This window comes from Triturus cristatus, chromosome 7 (genome assembly GCF_964204655.1).
Source record: "Triturus cristatus chromosome 7, aTriCri1.1, whole genome shotgun sequence".
Taxonomy (NCBI): domain Eukaryota; kingdom Metazoa; phylum Chordata; class Amphibia; order Caudata; family Salamandridae; genus Triturus; species Triturus cristatus.
Window position 1 is genome coordinate 1,159,514,106 of NC_140590.1, and position 21,222 is coordinate 1,159,535,327.

Below are 21,222 nucleotides of genomic sequence, written 5' to 3' on the forward strand. Positions count from 1 at the left end.
CTTGATATCAGCACTGGAAGAATGAAAGGATGAATAGGCATAACGCTTTGCAGAGAAACAAACTTATTACTAAGGTGCTGATTTACAATTGTGCAGACAGCGTACTCTGTCACAGATGTGGCGGAATACCCTGTCCCCCAAAACCTTGCCCCTTCCACCTTATTTAGACTTGGGTAGACTGCCAGCATCCGTTGACGGAGCCGCTGTAGGCTCAATCGATGGAAAGCTTCCGCCGACGGCCTGATGGAGAAGGGGCCATTAGAGGAAAGACTTTCCACCCCTCTCCTTATTAAAGGTAAATCCTGCTGGTGAAGGACGAATAAAATAACAAGCATTTGCAATGATATAGGTCTCGTAATTACGCGAGTTTGAGCTATTGGCATTATAAACGACAATGCCTTTTATTTATGTGTCTGTTTGTAAAACATAAATAAAAGGCATTGTTATTTACAATGCCAATAGCTCAAACTCGCGTAAATGCGAGACCTATTGCATTGCAAATGCTTGTTTTAATTTATATATACGTAGGGGTGGGGGCTGCCCAGATTGTGCAAGCCAATGCCCCTACCCAAAAAAAATGCTACAGTCTTTCTACCTCCCCCTGGGAGGCAGAAGGGGCAATAGCCCCTTATCTGCCCCTCTGGGGGGCAGAAAGCCCACTAGGCACCAGGGATTTTTTTTCCCAAACTTCGGGGCAGGGCTCATATTTCTGTGGTGGAAAGTTCTGGAATCTGCGTGGATCCACAAAATTCCACCCACCCCGCGTTCACCCAAGTCTTCTGAGAAAAATTGTACCTCACTTGTGTGGGTAGGCCTAGTGCCCGCAACAGGAAACGGCCCAAACCGCAACATAGACACACCATATTTTCACAGTGAAAACTGACCCTTTTTTTGCAAAGTGCCTAGTTGTAGATTTTGAACCCTAGCTCTGCCGGCACCTAGGGAAACCTAGCAAACCTATACATTTTTAAAAACTAGACACCCAGGGAAATCCAGGATGGGGTGATTTGTCTGGCTCTCACCAGGTTCTGTTACCCAGAATCCCTTGCAAACCTCAAACTTTGTAAAAAAAAAAAACATTTTCCTCAAATTTTTGTGATGGAAAGTTCTGGAATCTGTGTGGATTTGCAAAACAACCTGGTTTTGTAAGGGGGGGTCACCTGGGTTTTTGTCCCCAGGTTTGGTGGCCATCTTGAGAATCATTTTACTCAAGAGACTGAGGGGAATGCTGTGGGGTAGGACGTTTGTGCCGGCACGGTGATTCCACACAAAAATATGTGGAAAATGTGTTTTTTCCAGCTAAATTTGAGGTTTGCAAGGGATTCTGGGCAGGAAAATGTTGGGATATTCACGCAAGTCATACCTTGCTGAACTCCCCCGGGTGTCTAGTTTTCAGAAATGTGTGGTTTGCTAGTTTCCCAAGATGGCCACTGAGCCCGAAATCAAAAACCCAGGTGACCCCCTTGCAAGACCAGGTTGTTTTGTGATAGGTAATTTTGATGTTTCCTCAATACGTTTTGGGCCTTTGCCTGTCACGGGTACCTGACCCACCCACGCAAGTGAGGTACCATTTTTATCGGGAGACCTGGGGGAACGCTGGGTGGTAGGAAATTTGTAGATCCATGGAGATTCCAGAACTTTCCCACACAGAAATTTGAGAAAAACTTGACTTTTCACTGCTGAATTTGAGGTTTGCAGGGTATTCTGGGTAGAAAACCTTTGGGGGTCCACTGAAGCCATACCTCGCTGGACTCCCCCCGGTGTCTTGTTTTCTGATTTTCAGAAATATGTGGGATTGGTAGGTTTCCCAAGATGACCGCCGAGCCCGGGGCCAAAAACCGAGGAGACCCCCCTTGCAAAACCAGGTTGTTTTGTGATAGGTAATTTTGATGTCTCCTCAATACGTTTTGAGCCCTTGCCTGTCGTGGGTACTTGACCCATCCACACGAGTAAGGTAATTTTTTATCGGGAGACCTGGGGGAACGCTGGGTGGTAGGAAATTTGTAGATCCATGGAGATTCCAGAACTTTCCCACACAGAAATTTGAGAAAAAAGTGATTTTTTTCAGTTAAATTTGAGGTTTGCAGGGGATGATGGGTAGGAAAAGGTTTGGGGGTCCATGCAAGCCATACCTCGCTGGACAGCCCCGGGTGTCTAGTTTTCAGAAATGTGTGGGTTTGGTAGGTTTCCCTAGATAGCTGCCGACCCCGAGACCAAAAACGCAGATGCCCCCTATGTATCCGAAACCGACCTGCTTTTGCAAGGGGGATCACATGAGTTTTTGGTTCCGCGCTTGGCCAACCTACCAAACCGACACATTTCTGAAAACTAGAGACCTTGGGGAGTCCAGAGAGGTATGGCTTGCGTGGATCCCCCAATGTTTTCCTACCCAGAATGCTCTCCAAACCTCACATTTTGATGAAAAAATCTAATTTTTCTCAAATTTCTGTGTGGGAAAGTTGTAGGATCACCCGGCTGACACTAAATTCCTACCACCCAGTATTTCCCCAGGTCTCCCAATAAAAATAGTACCTCACTCATGTGGGTGGGTCAAGTACCCGTGACAGACAAGTGCCCAAAACGTATTGTGGAGACATCAAAATTACCTGTTGCAAAAAGATCGGGTTTTGCAAGGGGGGTCACATGAGTTTTTGGTCCGGGGCTTGGCAACCATCTAGGGAAACCTACCAAATCCACACATTTCTGAACACTAGAGATTCAGGGGAGTCCAGGGAGGTATGGTTTGTGTGGATCCCCCAACGTTTCCTTACCCACATTTTTCTCACATTTCTGTGGTGGAAAGTTCTGGAATCTACGTGTATCCACACTGAACTATGAATGTGAGATTAGGCAAAGGGAGAAATATTTATAGCAATCTGTGAATGGGGAAATTCACATGGGCAAGATAAGCTAACTTATAAAAGCTATAGTTTACAATGAATGGTATGAATCTACATAGACTAATACAGTAATTATTTTATTGCAGGAAGTTCCTGGAGATTTACCACAATGGACAAGTAAAGTTAACACGAAAAACCTCACTTAGAGAATACTCTTGGAGGCTAGTAAACAGGATCTATATCCTGAGAAATGCCAATGACCCCTAGTGGGCTATAGAATTTGGCAGAAGCATGTCGATAAAAGCAGAGAGTGACAGGGACACTAATTCCCTAAGTACACCCGAAACATATGTTCTTAAACTCTATCAGAAAGGACCCAGGAATAAAGGGAAGAGAGAGGGTACCCTCCTAGATAGTTTCATTTGATTACTGCCTCTGCAAAATGGATCCCTAGTGTTTTTTTCAAATAAATATAATGTTTGCGCTCCACCCTGTATGTTGGCCTGAAGCAAGGTGTAGAAGAAGCCCTATCTAGTGGCTGAGGGCAGTATTAATAAACTGTAAAATTTGACCTACCAGATTATTTTCTCTAAGTGAGCAAAACTTTTAAAACTGAAGTCAATTGTTCCTATCAGTCGGTTTGTAGCAAACCTCAGTTTTTAACAGTCCCTGTTCAAGATATATTATTAAATCTAGAAATGCTAGTTCTTGGTTATTCATGGTAGTTGAAAAATTGAAGAAGGGATCAAAGGATTTTAACCAGGCTGCAAAGATGTTCGCCTCAGCCTTGCTTCCCTTCAAAACAAGACGCCTCTTTCAGAGGTGAACTTTCGCTCGGAAAGGGCATATTCCGTTTCACAGGCATGACTCACAAGTCTGAGAGTGAATGTGCTTTCCATTGATGTACCATGTGTTTGCAAAAAGATTTGGCCTTTGAATTCAAAGTAGTTGTGGGTTAATGACAGGTGTGTACAGTCAAGTATGAATTCTTGTGGTGTTCATTAATCCCATCATTATCATGTGTTGTGTGCTGTGTATGGTTACAGTGTCACCAAGGTGCCATAAGTGTTTAACGAAAAGCTTTTCACTATCATAAACAGCTAGCATGTGTTCATTACTAAGTAATTGTTTATTGTGTTGTATTTTTCATGTTCCCTAGGTTTCAATTAGATCTCCTGTGGAGGAATAAACTTCCTTTGACCCATATGCATGTATAGACGCAGATCTAGTAAGGTATACTTTATAAGCCCTGATGAACGCCCTGACCTGTTTCTAGTCAGTAGCTGGGGCAGAAACATGTTGGCATTTTAACGGATGTAAGGGGAATTAGACCCAATATCATCCACAACATTATTTTAGTCACACTTGGGGTACCTTCAAAATAAAGATATTACCTTCAGATTTACCCCAAGGTATTTTTGATATGCCTGGATCCCAACTACTATCCAGTCATGGTTTATCAATAACTCCCTTTCTGAGATTGAGTCTGCCCTGGCAGTATCACCAGGGTGGAATGAGATAGCTAATGATGAAGCATGCCCAAGATGTGGATGAGGCTTCCTCATCCAATTGAAATGGCTTACTCAGCATACCTCAGGGTTAGGTAGTATGATCAACAGGATAATTTCCCTCTGTCCACCGCATCATTTTGATCATTCTTGATCATTCTTGACAGCCCATGAAAACGGATATATTGTGCATCCTTATGTTCACTGATTCTCTAGTATAGGCAGGTTTCAAGAGCTGCATAGTTGGGATCTGAGCTTGCATCCAGTCTCTGGATCGAGCCTCCTTTTTTAAATTGCCCATTTGTGTTCTGATACATGAAATGTTTTCAAATTAAATTGCTCACATAGAAATCTATTGTGGAGGTTATCACTTCAGCCTGAAGAATTAGTAATGAAGGTAAGTACCTTGTATTCGTAATGCAATAAATTTAGCTAGCAAGGTAAAGAAAATTCAAACACTTTGCAGTGCTCTTCCTCATATTTTTTTCTGGCTGATCTGTCGAAGTGGCCTACATAGTCAAACTTTCTCTTTTTGCAGTAGAGTTTGAAATCATTGGCTACATTTTTCCCCTCTGTGAGAGAAGCGTTTAAGCATTGGAAGTAGAAAGGACCTGAGCATTTATATTGTTTATTCTAAAGATATAGATTAGATGATGGTGAGCTCCTGAATATCGAAGACAGAATATCACGGTATAGAAATATCAAGGACAAACTAGTGAAACTGAAATATCAAAAGGTAAGTAAGAATTGATTTCCTATGCCTAGCTTTACTTACATGTAGCTTGACAATATACAGATCTTCAATATTTGTAGATTCAGTGTTAGGAATAGTAAATCTGCACTTCCTCCTTATGCACTTACCTTTTGATATTTTGGTCTTCGATATTTTGTCCACGATATATTTATATGCTGATATTTCTTGTTCGAAATTTAGTAGTGCAGTCAGATTGAACCTTCAGCATCTTTGCTGAATTATCTAATGGGAGGAAGAGTCAGATTATAACAAACTAAAAGTCCTCAAACAGATCATGCTGTTGGGCTTTGCTATGAATTCATGAAAGAAGAACTTTCTGGTGGTATAGTAGAGTGTACTCTGCAGATAAAGGGCTGTCGCTTTATCCCCCTTGTGAGGCATCCCCTATCTCAGATGTGGAGGTACAGGGTCTATGCTGCACACCTTCCCAAATACCGTTTTGGGTGAGCTTTTCTCCAGCACTTCATGATTCGATGGGTTGCTCTTCTGCACTTTTCTTCAGACTATTCTCATTTAAGGTGTAGCCTGAGGATTCTTTGAGGTGATGATTCTACCTCAACAGAAATTCATTAAACAAATTAGTAAAGGATCTTGTGGTTTTAATAACTGTTGGCAACCTTTTATCTGATATATAGACGGGCACATTGCTCATTGATCTTTCTCCTCTCCTCTCTGATGTACTTGGGCGCATGTGCAGCCCCGGTGGTTCTGATATGTCTCTTCAAACAATGACATGGATTAAATTGTTCTACTGCCACATGCTATGCATTTTGCAAACCCAGAAGGACTGTAATGGATATTTCTAGATTTTAGATCACTAAGAAGTTACAGTTTCCTGAAGAAAATAAAAACAAATCAAAGGTAAGTAATTTGTTAATCCATTTCAATAGCATTGCAGTAGGTGTAAGTGGATGTATGACGTTACAACGCATACATTTACATCGCGGTACATTACATCGCGGTTTTTACAATGCAAGTCGTTACAACGACTTGCGTTGGAGGGCGCTGGACTTAGGAGTAGTATAATTTACTATTCCAACTCCAGTCTACGTACAGTAGGGAAGGTGTTGGATAGTAAATTATACTATTCCTTGTCCTAGAGCGCCATCTAGCGCAAGTCGTTGTAACGACTTGCGTTGTAAAAACCGCGTTGTAATGGCATCGCGATGTAATCCCCGCGTTGTAAACGATGTTTCCCGGTGTAAGTAGAACATTTCCAAGTCTTCAATGTTTTTGCGAAAGAAATCACAGACCGCGACAAATGTACTTTTTTTGATAGATTGCTCCAGAGTCGGGGGGGAGGGGTCTTCTTGGTTAAAAGGTTTTGCTGTTTAAGTTATTGGGCTATCCATGGCAAGCAAAGTTTTTCTCCTGTGTGTTTCACAGCCCAGAAAATAAGGTGTTTTTCGTAGAGGTAAATTGGTTGTCATACATGAAGGGTGTCAAAGATAATTTAGGATTTCTTGAAGAATATTGTTGCCTCTAAGGGGCGCTGATGAAGAGTTTCAAGAATGAGAGAGGGTGGGGTTCAAAAGGAAAGATTTCTTCCTCATTTTAAGTCCTTCTGATGTAAAACCCTGGAGTGCAGGGCTTCATATAGGAAGTCTGCAAAGGAGTAGTAGCATTCAAAAGCTACATTACTAAGTACTTACTGTAACTATTAAATCAGCATCCTAGTACAGAGAAAATACTTAATATGTTTTGTTGTATATTGTCCTTTTTCCTTTTAAAGTGATGAGGATGTATCGAGAGTACATTGATGAGGAGCAACACAGAGTTATGAGCACAGCATACCCTTCTCAGTCCCTATTTGCCAGGCTAAGGATGCAAATTCGAATATGGGTGGAAGACATCCCTGAGACGATTGTGAAACTACATAGTACAACGGTGGACCCTGGAAGTATCATGTGTACCATCATCCAATACATCAGTTCTATCATTACTATGATCTCATTTTGGAGTATAACATATATGGTATGAAGGCATTATTGCTTAGTGATGCTTAACAATAAAAATATTGCAGAACTGAATGTCTTTGAATGCCCATGCAAAGTACATATGTAGTTAAGAAATCTCTCAATCGAACACTCTAATGGACTGATTATATTTGAGACACCAATGTGGTGAAGGAAACCCACTACCACACAGACAATCGAGGGTCCACCTCAATTACAGATTTCAACCATTGTTGGTTTGCGTTTTCCCCTAAGTGGCTTTTTCTCACACATCAGTTTCACCAGATTGTGGTGGCATAGTGAAATTATCTCCACACCATGTGGCTACTTAAATTGTACCCTCACAGTGGGGATACATTTCTAGTACCTACATTATATGTGCCTCTGACGTCTGCTGGGAGTTTTGAAGGCTACAGTCTTGCACATAGGTGTCATCTCAGTAAAAGTGTTTTTGGTCCTCATTTAGGGCCTCATGTAGGAAGCCAAATACCGGTCGGTAACGGCCGATTTTCGGTAATCATACCGTTACCGACCGGTATTTTGGCTTTTGAGATGTAGGGGGAGAATTTCATGATTCGGTATTTACCGAATCGGTAAAATTACCGAATCGGTAATATTACCGATTCGGTAAATTTACCGATTCGGTAAATACCGAATCATGAAATGAGATGTAGGGGGAGTGTGTGGTGGGTGTGGGGATTCGTTATTTACCACCAACTAAAGGTTGGTGGTAAATGACGAATAGGTGAAAAAAAGCATTTTTGTGCACGTTTAAGTGTGCAATGTGGCAGACATACATGCCCTTAGGGCATGTATGTGCGCCACATGTGCACACATGGCCGAATCAGGGGTGCAACAGTGTGTCAATGTGACACCCTGCCACCCTTGCATGTGCTCCCCCATTACCGAATCGGTATTTACCGATTCGGTAATGAGGCATACCTTCCCATCAATGGGAAGGTATGCCTCATTACCGAATCGGTAAATACCAATTCGGTAATTACCGAATTTTTCCGATTCGGTAATATTTACCGACTCATTACCTACATTGCATTTACCACTTCATAAATACCGAATCGGTATGATTCGGTATTTATGAAGTGGTAAATGCCAGCCCACCTACATAAGGCCCTTAGTTTTTAGTGTTTGGTAGTAAACCTGCCAGCAAACTCAGTTACCGTTGTCACTGCAATTGTAACAAATTATTAGGCTGTCCTCTTTTCTGTGTTTATTTTTTGTGTGGAGTTCAGTAGTGTTTTCTCAGTGTTTTCCAAAACTTTTTAAATTAGTGATTATCAGTGTTTTTTCAGTTGCCTAATCCCCAATATAGACAAACACTTTGTTTTTCTAGGGTTTTCACAGTGATGGATGTAAACGCCATATTTATTTTAAAGGAGAAGAAATGCAGGGTATGTAGTGCCTTTCCATTGACATTGTGGGCTTATGTTAGACTAGACAACTTTGAATTAAACCTGATTAATGTGTAGCCCTGCATTCTAAGGCATGTGAAACATGGACCCGCATTTACAAAACATTCACGATACGATATGCAGCAAGGAACTTAGTGCACTGTGTTGTGTGAAAGGGATAGAGCAGAAATGTGCCCTATTTACTAAGATATGGTGCATGTCTGCTCTCTTCTAGTACTGATGCTTGTGTCGTAGCATACCTCCAATTCAGGTCATGACGCAAAGGTGCCTGCATTAATGTGTGAACCTTACTGCACAAAAAATATTCTAAGATGCGCATTTATCTTGCATGTGTGCTAAGAACCCTAGAACCCCATATGGGATGGAAGTGAGCAGGACTGTTGACCTCTGGGGCACCTCCTAAACTCATCAGTCCCTCTCAACTTCTTAGGCTTTCAAATTCTACCTCTTTCCCCTCTCTCTTACTTCAGAGAGCCCCCCTAGGTCCAATTCTCTCACATACCCTCTTCAATCTTTATAACAAACCTCTTACCATCCTGTTGCATCTCATAGAGACCTCTAGATGCAGATTCCTTACCTTAGAATTATTCCCAGGCGTCAGACTGGATCTGGAGATTTTTCATGAGTAGTGCCTCTGCACGCCAGCAGGTAGTGTCGTTGAGCTCCCCATGGCGTCATTGGTGTCATCTGTGCTTGAAGTGAGGTACGCCTTGCCTTTATAGGTGCCACCCAGGTGTGCTGGTGTTAGTTCTGTACTATCCGCCCTAGTCAGTGCAGATCCGGAGAGAGCTACTGTAGGAGGCTGGCTCAGTATATAGTGTCCACCTATGGTGAAGCACTGTGCACTAATTCCAGGCAACCCTTAGTGATAGTGTCTAGGTCCCTGATAACCAAAGCCCTCATGGAGTAGCCAGGGAGAACAGCTAAGGAATATTGAGTAGGATGTAAAGCGGATGCATTTACCATACAGTCAGTCAGTAAGCCTACACATAAGAAAGAACCACACTTGGTGAGTTTAAAAGACTTTGTATTTATTAACGCACACTAGACACTAACTTGGTATATCTCCTATCTGGAGATTTCAAATACATTCACAAAATACTTCAGAAATAGGTAAGTAGCATAGGAAAATACATGGACCCCTATTGGGGGGGGTGAACCATATTCTAAAGTAGTAGAATGTGAAATGGTTACCTAAAAAGGACTAATTTCCAAAGATGAAGGACCCCCAGGGGAAGCACCGAACTACTCGAGGTGAGTAGCCAGGGACCCCAAGGTGCCTGGGTGCAGAGTGGTTACACCAGGTCAGACATCCATAAGATAACACAGGGTATGTCGTGGTTGGATTTTAATACTTCTAAGACCCTTCCCAAAGGACCCCAAAGTAACCACTTGGATCAAGGAAGGTTGGAGAGTCACCCCACCTGTGGATTCCCAGGAAACCCGGATAATTACACCAGGGAGCTCAGGTGCATAGGGGTGAATTGGCATCGGAACCGCTTGTTGATGCCAATGGAGGATCGCGGAGGATCAGTGGCTATAGAGTCTTGTGGACCAGGCCGGTGGGTCCAGGATGTGGAATCCAGATGAGAAGAACCTGAAAGCAGAGGGGACAAAGTCCAAACCACCAAGCACATGAGCAGAATACCAACACTTGTCGGAGGTTTTTGCTGTAGCACAATGAGGTGGAAGCAGCAGCTGTGGAGTCCAGGAGACAATACAAGGGCACAGGAACAGTCATCAACCTCTCCTATGCCGTTTGATGAGTGTGGGAAGGTCAATGGCTGGCAGGACCACAAACAAGCCTTGGCAAACACAAAAAATGTTTTGCCGAAGAGGATGCTGTGTTGCTAGCCAGCAAGGTCTGTGGGACTAACCCAGCAAGGGTAAGTCAAAACCAGCCCTCAGCACACTGGAGAGCCAGCAGGAATTGATGGAGTCCCCTTGAGGACCCTCTGGCAGCAGGCACAGGATTCAGGAAAGCCTCAGCAGCACACAGGGGATGAAGGCCCACGATGCGGAGGATGCAGGCAGGACGTTATTCTTGGAGCTGTGCAATGATGGAGGCTGGGACTTCTTGGAGCTTGAGGATCTTCTGTGAAGGGAGCCATAAAGCTTTGGCAATGGCAAACAAACATGGTGTACAGGGAGGCAGTTCACATTGGGTGGATAGGGATTACAGTCACCCAAGTTGCATGGAAGACTGGTCAGGCCTCTGGAGGACCAACAAACCACCACCTGTGTTGCAGAGCTGGGCAATGTCCTTGGGACAACAGGATAAGCAAACGGGTCGTCGACGTAGCGGTGCCGTCACGTAAGTGACTTCTTAACTCAAAGGGAGATTACTTCTTGCTTGGATGCAGACAGAGTCCTCAGTGACTTTGGAGGATGCACGGCCACAGAGTTGCAGAACTTGAAGAAGCACAGGGACGTAGCTGCAACAGGAATCTTCCCACCGGGAGAAGTCTTGTCTTTAGTCCTGGCTCAAAGAAAAAGCAGAGTTTCAGTGTCCATGAGAGGAAGAGTCTTTAAACAGTCTTCAGATGACAGGCAGTTGTATCTTGTTGTCTGAATGAATCTAAGGACACTCCCTCAGGGGAGGTCTTAAGTAACCCTCTTCTGTGGTGACCCATCTATTGGGGGGGTCAGAGACGCTGCTCAGCGTAAATTTGGATGAGAGTGGGAGCCTAGGGATTCGTGACTCTGCCAAAACTGGTTAATGCAAGGAGGGCACCAAATGTGCCCTTCAATACAGCCTGGTGGCACTCAGAGAGTCCCCACTCTACCTAATTCTAAAGGAGAGGTGGTCACACCTCTCTTTCACAGGAAATCTTTTGTTTAGCTTCCCCTGCCCAAGTTAAGCTCATTAGCAGGGGGGCAGAAGACTGTCTAGGGTTGGCAGCTGATTGGGCTGGTAGGCAGACCCTGTGAGGCCACACAGGTCAGAATTGGGGGGGGGGGTCCGCTAAGGATCCTCCAGTACATGGTAACATCCAACTAAAATTGGAATTTGTGCAGCTGCATGATTCCAACATGTTTGATACCAAACATGACCAGGTTTGGGCCAGCCATTATGTAGTTGGATATCTCAACTTGCCAGCGTCGACTACATACCTTAAAATGGCTGTCCCCCACTTACAAAGCCCAGAGAATGGAGACTGGGGTTTGTAATGGTACCTCTGCTTGTGCAGGCCATGCACCCTGCCCTTGGACTGAAGGGCCTACTTTAGGGGTGGCTTATAGGTTAAAAGTGCAATGACAGGGTGTAGGAAAGTAGGATCTTCTTTCATGGTTCCCCCAATTTTTGCTGGTGTTCTTCTGTTTCTGACTAGGATAATCAGGACCCCAGCCACTGTGTTTCCTCCCTAAATTTGACTATGGTAAGTACTTTGGTACCTTCCCAATTGGCTATTGGTGTACCCTGCTAAGTCCCTAGTGTAGGAAAGTGTTCCTTTTTGCATAGTTACCCCCCACTTTTTGCCTGACATCTGAGGCAACCTGACTTGATGTGCCACGGGTCCCTGCAGTCAGGTTCCCAGGGCCTGTGTGCTTTCCCAAGACTGTACCTTTGTATCCACAGTTGGCACCTCACTGGCCATAGGTAAGCCTCTAATAAAAGGTACCTTGGGTACCAAGGGCACTGCGATCAGGGAAGGCCTCCAAGGGCTGCACCACCTATTGTGTTACCCATAGGAGCCCTGCACCTTAACTATCTATCTCTCTCTCTCTCTCTCTCTCGTCCCCCACCCCACGTGTTTTGGTGCAGAGAAAAGTGAAGAGTTGACATGGCACACATCCCTGTGTGCCATTCCTGCAATCCACTGCCTAATGCCCAGGTAAGTCACCCCTCTAGCAGGGTGCAGTAGCCCTAAGGTGAAGGTACAGAGGCATGAACCCTGTACCACTACAGTGTCTAAGTCCATTCTTAGACATTGTAAGTGTAGTAAAGCCATAAGGAGTATATGGCCTGGCAGTTGGTCACTGCGAACTCCACAGCCCCATAATGGCTTTGCTAAAAACTGGGAAGTTTGGTAGCAAACTTCTCAGCACATTAAACCCACACAGATGCCAGTATGGGATTTAATGTAAAAGGCACTCAGGGGGGGGTGTGGCCTAGGGCGTCAAGATGGTGGTCGCACTCTAAGAGTGCTCTGGACCCCTCCGTCACGCCCAAGTATCCTGCCCAATCGGCGCTGACACGAAAGCCCGGCATAGGCACAATAACTTACCGGGACTGGTTTGACATTTTCCAGTGGCAGCTGAGACCAGGGGGGCGGCCGCAAATGATTAAAATTGGGCTGATTCGTCCTGTGTGGCCCAGCAACATGGCGGCTTGAGCTGCAGCGTGAGTGCTGGTGGACGTTCCCTTGTCCAGAATCTGCTGCGGGACTCGCCGGTTCCCCCGCTCCCGGCGTAGCCAGTAAATCGATAGCCCAGAGGCGGGGCTCCTGACATCGGTGGAGGGGCCCTGGGTCTCCCGCACTGGACTGCTGTCTCTGAGACTGCAGCCTGGGATAGAAGCTGGTGCTCCCAGCGGCCTGAATTTTCCCCCACCTGCAGCGGTAGACGGAGGAGCCTGGTAGGAGTCGGCGCGGCCCCGGACTGTCTGCTCCTGCACCGGAGGCGGTCCTAAAACCTCCGTGCTTGTCTGCAGCTCCCCGGCCTGAATGACTGCTGGCGCCGGCCCCGAGGAGCTTTGTCTGCTGTGCTTGCCTGCGGGAACCCTCGAGGTGAGGAGAGTGGGGTACATTTCATCCTGGGCCCGCCGTGACCTTCCGGACCCTGGGGAAGCCTTCTGACCCTAACGCCATGCTGCACGCCCCCACAGAGGACGATCCCTCCTGACAGGCTCACCGGCGGAGATTGCGATCCCCAGCTGGGAGGCGCAAATCCAGGATCACGAGCGGAGACACCCGGATCCTCGGGCCTGACGGGGTGGGACTGACCAGGCCCAGCGTCCCGAGCTGTTCTCGCGCAGGAGGCGAGGTGCAGGCGGATCGGCTGCTTTGGTCGAGCTGCGGAGTATTGGGAGAGGCAGCCCGGCTCCCTGCCTTCCCTCCTTTTTTCCTGGCAATATTCCCCACCTGTGCTGGCACAGGGGTGGGCACCGGCAAGGCGGGCCGTGAAATCGAGCGGCGGGGGCCTCGGGAGGGGCTCCCTGCCCCCCTTTTTGAGACGCACACCTGTCTGCCTGTGGGTCGGCTCGTGGGTGCACCAGCCTGTCTGTCATCAGAGCCCTGGATCCACTGAACCTTGCAGGGCAATCTGGGCTGTGCACAGAGGGCTGTTTCCCTGCCCACCTGCCTGAGCAGCTGGGGCCTCGTTGCCGGCCTGGTGGCCTTTGACTGAACGGCTTGCTGGAATAACTCGGCAGGCGGGACCCACAATATTACCCTAAAGGGCTGGGAGCAGTCCCGTTGTTGACACCAAATCGCCGCCGCTCCCTCACCCTCCCGACCTGCCTTGAGGGCCCCCGTGGCGTTGAGCTCCCCTGTCCGCTAATTTGTCTCGACTACACCTAGAGCTGGGACGGCCTGCTCGACCAGTATCGGGCGTTCAATGTTACCACCCCAAAACCTGAACAGACCCCTTCCCCCCTCTTCTCTCGGAGTCCAAGATGGGGAGAGACCCTGTCCCCAAATTGACCACAGCACCGACGTAAACCAAAATAGACCAATACACCACAAGCGATCTGGGCCCGACGGAGGGAACGCCTGGGTGCCCCCCCAACCAGGGTCTGACCTATTGACTATCCTACAGGCGATTGCCGCATCTCGCACGTCGGTGGAGAAAAAGATTGGTGAGGTCCGGGTCGAAATGGCTCTTATTCGCCAAGACCTCCGCAACTCCACAGCCCGTATTTCGGAAACAGAGTCTCGAATCTCCACAGTTGAAAACGACCTTGGCCAGCTGAAGGAACAAGTGGCCTACCTGCAGTCTCACACCAAAGAGCTGCATCGCAGAGCGGAGGACGCTGAAAACCGGTCATGTCGTAATATTCTCCGCCTGGTGGGATTTCCGGAGGGGGTCGAGCAGGGTCGTGCAGCAGCCTTTGTGGAAACCTGGTTGACCTCCTGGATTCCCAGAGAGGCACTATCACCATGGTTCGAAATCTAGCAGGTCCACCGTTCTCATGCCACCAAGCCGCCTCCCGATGCTCTACACAGACTGATTATAGCCAGAATCTTGAATTTTAAAGACAGAGATGTCATCCTGACTTCGGCCCGGGCTCAGGATACCCTGAAGTTCCAAAACCATACTGTAATGCTTTTCCCGGACTATACCAAAGAGGTGCAGGCACAACGTCGCTCGTACAACGAGGTCAAGCAGAAGCTCCGTAATCTGGGCTTGACATACAGACTCCTCTTCCTGGCCCATCTGTCTTTCAAGACAAGAAGCTCTTTTTCGAGATACCACAGTCAGCGTGGACTTGGTTGACTGAAGAGAGGCCTATTCACAGCTGACCTGCACCCTTGGACTGATCGTCCGGAGCAAAGACGGCCCACCCACTCGCCCCTCAAGGGCAGAGAAGGCGAACGCAGTCCCGCAAGAGAAGCGGGCAGTGTGAGGGGTCCTCTACATCGTGTGGTTCCCATCACCGAGAGGCCATGCACGATACAGATCCTGCAGCTTGAGGTGACCGCAGCAGGGAGAGTTCCGTGGAAGTTGCGCACCCAGACCCGGAACCCTCGGAAGACCCGGATCCTTATGCCTCAGACACTGATCTCTCTAAAAGCCTGACGCTCTGAAAACTCGGATGAGTGTCTGGAAACGAGACACCGAAATACCCGAGGCCTGAGGCACAGTAGGACATATCCCAAGAACTACGTCAGCCACGGTGCGCTGCAGCACAGAATGTTATATCTGATGCTGTGGAGGGGTCCACTAACACCACGCAATCCCTGACTAAGCATTTTTGTTTAGTTTGTTGTTGTTAACTTTTCCTTTTCAGGGCGACAGATGCTTCAATTTCAGAAGTATAGGGTGGGGGAGGCGGGGGTGGGGGGAGGGGACCGTTGTCCTCTGGGTAGTTTTAGGCTTGAATTTGCCATTTTATTTTCTCTCAGATCTACAGCACTTTGACACCTATCCATTGAACCACACATTCTATTTGCACACACCGCGCACCACATGCGCATGCTGATGCTGCAGCGCTTCTGCCCCGGTGGGGCACACTGTCCTTTGGCCCACTCATCACACACAACAGTCCCGATGCAGATCCCCCCCCAGGTAGGGCCCTCCATGTTCTATCCTGGAATGTAAATGGATTACTAGACCGCATCAAGAGGACAGCAGTCCTTAAATACACCCAACGCCATGCACCGGACACACTCCTGCTTCAAGAGACACAACTTGGGGACCCAATGCCAATTCCTCATGCGGTATGGTTTCGACCACATGTGCCACTCTAGCTTTGAACACGGTTCACATGGGGTGGCAATCCTGGTGCGACAGGGACTCCCCTATACTCCTGGCCACGTCGTGACGGATCCCCAGGGCAGGTTTGTGATTATTTCTGGGAAGCTAGAAGGGAACGTCCTTAATCTGCCGTCCATATACATCACACCCGCCACTCTCACCTCCACTTTACAGCATCTCACAGGCACACTCTCCTCCCTTCCCCTGGGGCAGACTGTGCTTGGGGGAGACTTCAATGACGTTATGCAACCAGGGCTCAACGTGACGGGCATCCCTTCCCCAGCAAGATTAACCCACACAAAGAAGTTGACTGACTTGGCGGCCACCCTTGGCTTGTGTGACATTTGGAGGACCTGGAATCCCCGAACTATCCAATACACTCATACTTCAGCGGCCCACCATACGCACTCCCGCATTGATCTGATCCTCCTGCTTGCCTCTGAGTGCCACAGGGTATCCAATAAAGTCATCCTTCCCTGGGGAATCTCAGACCACTCTGCCCTGTCCGTGCACCTGGGTGGGACCTCAGACACAATCTGGGCAGTCTGGAGACTAAACGCGTGGTTTCTGCTAGATAAAGAATTCAAAAAAGCAACAGAGGTAGAACTGCATCACTACTTCCTCACTAACCATGGATCAGTCCTCTCCCCGGGCACCCTCTGGGAGGCGAGTAAGGCTACTATCCATGACATAGTCAGGGCTCGGGTACACGCGAAATGCTTGGCACAAAACAACCGCTTTACCCTCCTCGAGGCACAGGCCATGCGGTTGGAAGCATGGCCTGTGCGGGAGAGGAGTTGGCCTAACGGTTAGGGCGCTCGACCTTGGACCTGGGGAAACTGGGTTCGAGTCTCGGTAATGACGTCAAACATCCTGTGATTCTGGGCAAATCACTTAATCTCCCCATGCCTAACAAAAATGAATGTGTGTCCTCATGTAACGTAACTGGTGCTATGTAAAGCGCTCTGATACCTGATTGGATTCGGGTCAAGTTCGCGCTATATAAAACTCTGCAAAAAAAAAAAAAATCCCTAACTGGGACCCCCGACGCTCATCGAGACAGGCAACTTGCGGTCAATCGAGAAGAGATCAAGCAGATCTCGTTAGAGATGGCCAAGATGTTGTGGCGCTCGTCCGTGGCCCGAATATATGGCTGGGGAGACAAAAATGGAAATTTATTGCATAGACTGTTTATCTACCCTCTCGCCAACAGGATAGTCCCTGAAATCCAAGACCTCTCGGGCAACACCCAACGCACCTCCCCTGCAATTGCACAGGCATTCGCCGATTATTACGCCCAGCTCTATTCCGCTCACACACCGGAGGCGGCCCTCCCAGGGGTGCTCAACCGAGCAGGCGTCCGGCTCCCTCGCCTCACGAGGGACGAGGTGGCTGTCTTAGACCTCCCCATTAACTCGGAGGAGATCCACGGTGCTATCTCCCTGCTGAAAGCCGGGAAAACATCGGGCCCGATGGTTTCCCTCAAGAATACTACACGTCATACCGAGACCTGTTAGTTCCCCATCTTGTTCACCTTTACCATCACGTGGCCGAGGTCGGCTGCTTCGCTTCCGAGACCGATGTGGTGACTATTGTTATCCCTAAGACCGAGCCGCCCTCCCCTAGATGTGCGGACTATCGTCCAATCTCTCTGATCAACATGGAGTTAAAAGTATACGCCATGATCCCGGCTCAGCGACTTCGTCCCTCTCTACACAAGATGGTGCACGTGGACCAATGCGGCTTCATGCCAGCGAGGAGCACCAGACACTGCTTACGACGCCTCCACCTTGCCCTGGCCAACCGCCAGAATCTTACACCCTATCTCGCACTTCTCCTTGTCGACTTTGAAAAAGCTTTCGACGCGGTGGATTAGTAGCATTATTTGGAGGACGTCTTGAGGCTACTGAAGCAAGGGCAGCAGTCCCGGCGCCTTGTTCGAGTCATCTACTCCAACCCCAGAGCCAGAGTGTTGACCAACGGAACCCTCTCCAAGGCCTTCTCCATTCAAATGGGCACACGACAGTGCTGTCCCCTTATGCCCCTCTTATTCGTACTGGCGATGGAGCCCGTGGCCTGCCTCATACGATCTGACCGCGGGATCCAAGGCTGGAAATGGGGAGCCCATCACCCGGATAAAATTTCCCTATATGGGAGGAGCCTAGCGCGCAACCAAGATGGCCGCTTAGGCACAGGGCTCCCGCGGGCCTCCACAACTTCCCACGTCTATCCTGAATATATCCTGATTCTATCGACGGGCTTCTACAGGCGAACCTATGCGGAGGTGATACCCGTTGTCCAAATTCAAATCGGACTTCAGGAACCGGGATAGCATCGACTTCAAGTTGGCGGCCTACTCCTGACCTTGCCCCGGATTCGAGTTGGCATGGTGCCCGGGCAGAAAGTGAACAATAACGGCATGCAGGACCTGGGCCGGTGCGCACCCCATACTTTCACTTTCGGGTCTCCTCGATGAAACTGACTGAGGGGCCCTGGATTGTCAGCACGCATTCATAGTGGGAAGATCGGGTATCCTGCCTGGATCCTGGGGGCATATGTATCAAACGATTTTTTAATCGCAAACGCTGCGATTCGCAAAATAACAGCGTTTGCGATTAAAAAATCGGTAATCGGGATGCATGTGCCAAATCCCATCGCAAATTTAAGGAATTGCTAATTTAGCGATTTCTTAATTTTGCGTAAGCATTTAAGAAATCGCAAATTGCGATTTCTTAAATGATATGTAAAAAGCACCCAAGTTGTGCGAATTATCCTTAAGAAATCGCAAATTACCACCAACTTCCAGTTGGTGGTAATTTGCGATTTCCTTTCAAAATGCACTTTTTTGAATTTTACAAAGTGCCACGTGGCGCTCATACATACCCTTAGGGCATGTATGTGCGCCATATGCACACACATGCTCATTTCAGGGGTGCATCAGGGTGTCATCATGACACCCTTGCACCTTTGAATTTATTCTCAAATTGCGATTAGCAAATTGCGATTCGCTATTTGAGATTTACTTCCCATTCATTCCTATGGGTCTCCTGGCCCATAGAAATGAATGGGCAGGTATTCCTTAATTGCGATTTCGCAATTTGCTAATCGCAATTAAGGAATTTTAAGAAATCGCAAAAAGTTTGCAATTTTTTAAATACATCCCGTTTTGCAATTCTCAAATAGCGATTCTTTAAAAATCGCTATTTGAGAATCGCAAATGGTGATGTTGATACATATGCCCCCTGGACACTAGTCTGGACTACCTATCGTGATCCCCGAGACTCCCTAGATCGGCTCTTCGGGGATTGCTAATCGTGTTGGTGGACGACAACCTTGGCGACCATCAGACAATGGCGGCTAGATTGGATGGAGATAAACAAAAATCCAAGACGACTAGGCGGGGAGCTCATACCCAAGCTAATAACATGGACCGCTATACCCAGTCAAAAGGATCCCCTAGTGGCCTGCATAAGTCACCAGAGAGATCCAAGGATGGCCCGGGATCGTCTACGGAGTTAACATTGCAGGACGTCATGGGTGCCATCGATGAGATGAAAGCAGCGGTCGGCCAGCAATTCGACACCTTGGCCCATAAATTGGACACGGTTTTGATCGACGTTAAACTAGTCAAAGCGGACCTTTCACAAACGAATGAAAAGGTCAAATCCTTGGGTCTGACAACGTCGAGTCTGGTAACGGACGTGTCTGATCTGCAAACCGAGGTCCGTAATCTGCGGACGTCTAATGATTTGTCTGTCCGTCGGCTGGAGGATTTTGAAAGTAGGGCTTGGCGGAATAATGTGCGCATAATAGGGGTACCGGAGAAATCGGAGATCCCTGCGGCTGACCTCTTCGTGGAAGACCTCGTGATCAACCATCTCGCACCCAAGGGATTGAGTAAATTCTTTGCGGTCGAGCGGGCCCATAGAGTTCCGGGTGGCAAGCCGAAACCGGGCGCTCCCCCGCGGCCCATCATTGCCAGAATTTTTCATTTCAGGGACAGGGACGCTATCCTGCAGGCCTCGAGGGTGAGTGGGCCGACGAAGTTTGAGAACACTAATATAAGTTTCTACCCGGACTTCACACAATCGGTCCAAAAGCAGCGACAGGGGTTCATGGGTGTTAAACGGCGACTGAGAGACATGGACCTGAAATATGCGATGCTCTTTCCGGCCAGGTTGCGTGTTGAGTTTGAGGATCGGACACATTTCTTCGATCGGCCGGAGGAGGTTGGAGATTGGCTTGATACCCTGCCCCAGCGACGAAGTCGAGAGGGACCGACCGAGGAGAACGGAGTGGGCTTGGCTGGACAGGAATAGACTTTTGGTTCCCGGTGACTGAACATTGCGATGACACCTCCATATTTTGGTTCGATGTTTCTATTCAGTGCCTTATCCTTTAATGCCCGGGGGTTGTGGGGTGCTCAGTGAGGCTCTTTCCTCCTCTGGGGTTTCTTTTTTGTAGATTAGTTAATGCTAGGGCGACAGGCACACTGCAAGTTGGGGGGGCTACATGGGCTCACGCAGGGGTGCAGGGAGGGGGGAGTTGTAACGGAAATGTTGGTGGGGAGGGGGGGAGTTGGGGATTGTTCGAATGTTCTACAAGGCAACGTAACGCTATATGACTGGTGGTCGGGGTCGTGTTCTCTGGGGGAGGGAGTTGTGCACGGGGTTGGGATGGGGGTAGGGGACTGAGAGTACTCTCATGGAATGTGAATGGCTTGGGGGATAGGATTAAATGTGGAGTAGTGCTGCAGTTTTTGAAACGGCTGTCGCCAGAGATTGTCTTTCTGCAGGAAACACATCTAATTGGGAATTATTGCCATGCTATGAATAGGCGGGGATATTGTCTCATTGTTCATTCTGGTTTCACTTCTGGCTCGCGGGGGGTGGGCATCTTGATTAGAGCCTCTCTCCCGTTGGAGGTAGACGATCTGATTCATGATGACAGAGGGCGGTATGCTGCACTTGTAGGCCGATGGGAGGGCAGAACCGTCTCGCTCGTTTCTGTTTATGTCCCACCAGGATTGCAGACCGTAACTTTCGCTGATTTGGGGCGAATGGTCTTGGGACTCCCGGGGGGGGGGGTGTTCTGGTGATGGGGGGCGATTTTAATTCTGTCGTATCCGGTAGAGCGGATTGTCACCCTCCCAGGGATCTCCCTGGGGCACAGGCCTGGCTGAGTGGGTTTATAGATACCCTCGGACTGATAGACTGCTGGAGATTAATGCACCCGGGGCAGGCGCAATACACTTTCCACTCAGGGGCTCATGGAAGTTTATCGAGACTTGATTATGTCCTTATGCCAGCGGCCCAA

At 48.1% G+C, this 21,222-nt stretch overlaps 1 protein-coding gene across 1 annotated transcript in view; it reads left to right on the forward strand.

The window, feature by feature from the left end:
• LOC146811315 (uncharacterized) overlaps positions 1-21,222 on the forward strand; it is a 1,339,659-nt gene that overhangs the window by 964,460 nt on the left and 353,977 nt on the right. The window contains exon 13 of the mRNA XM_085615056.1: positions 6,835-7,076. Within this exon, the coding sequence (XP_085471182.1) occupies positions 6,835-7,076 (242 nt within the window). The remainder of the gene's footprint in view (positions 1-6,834; positions 7,077-21,222) is intronic.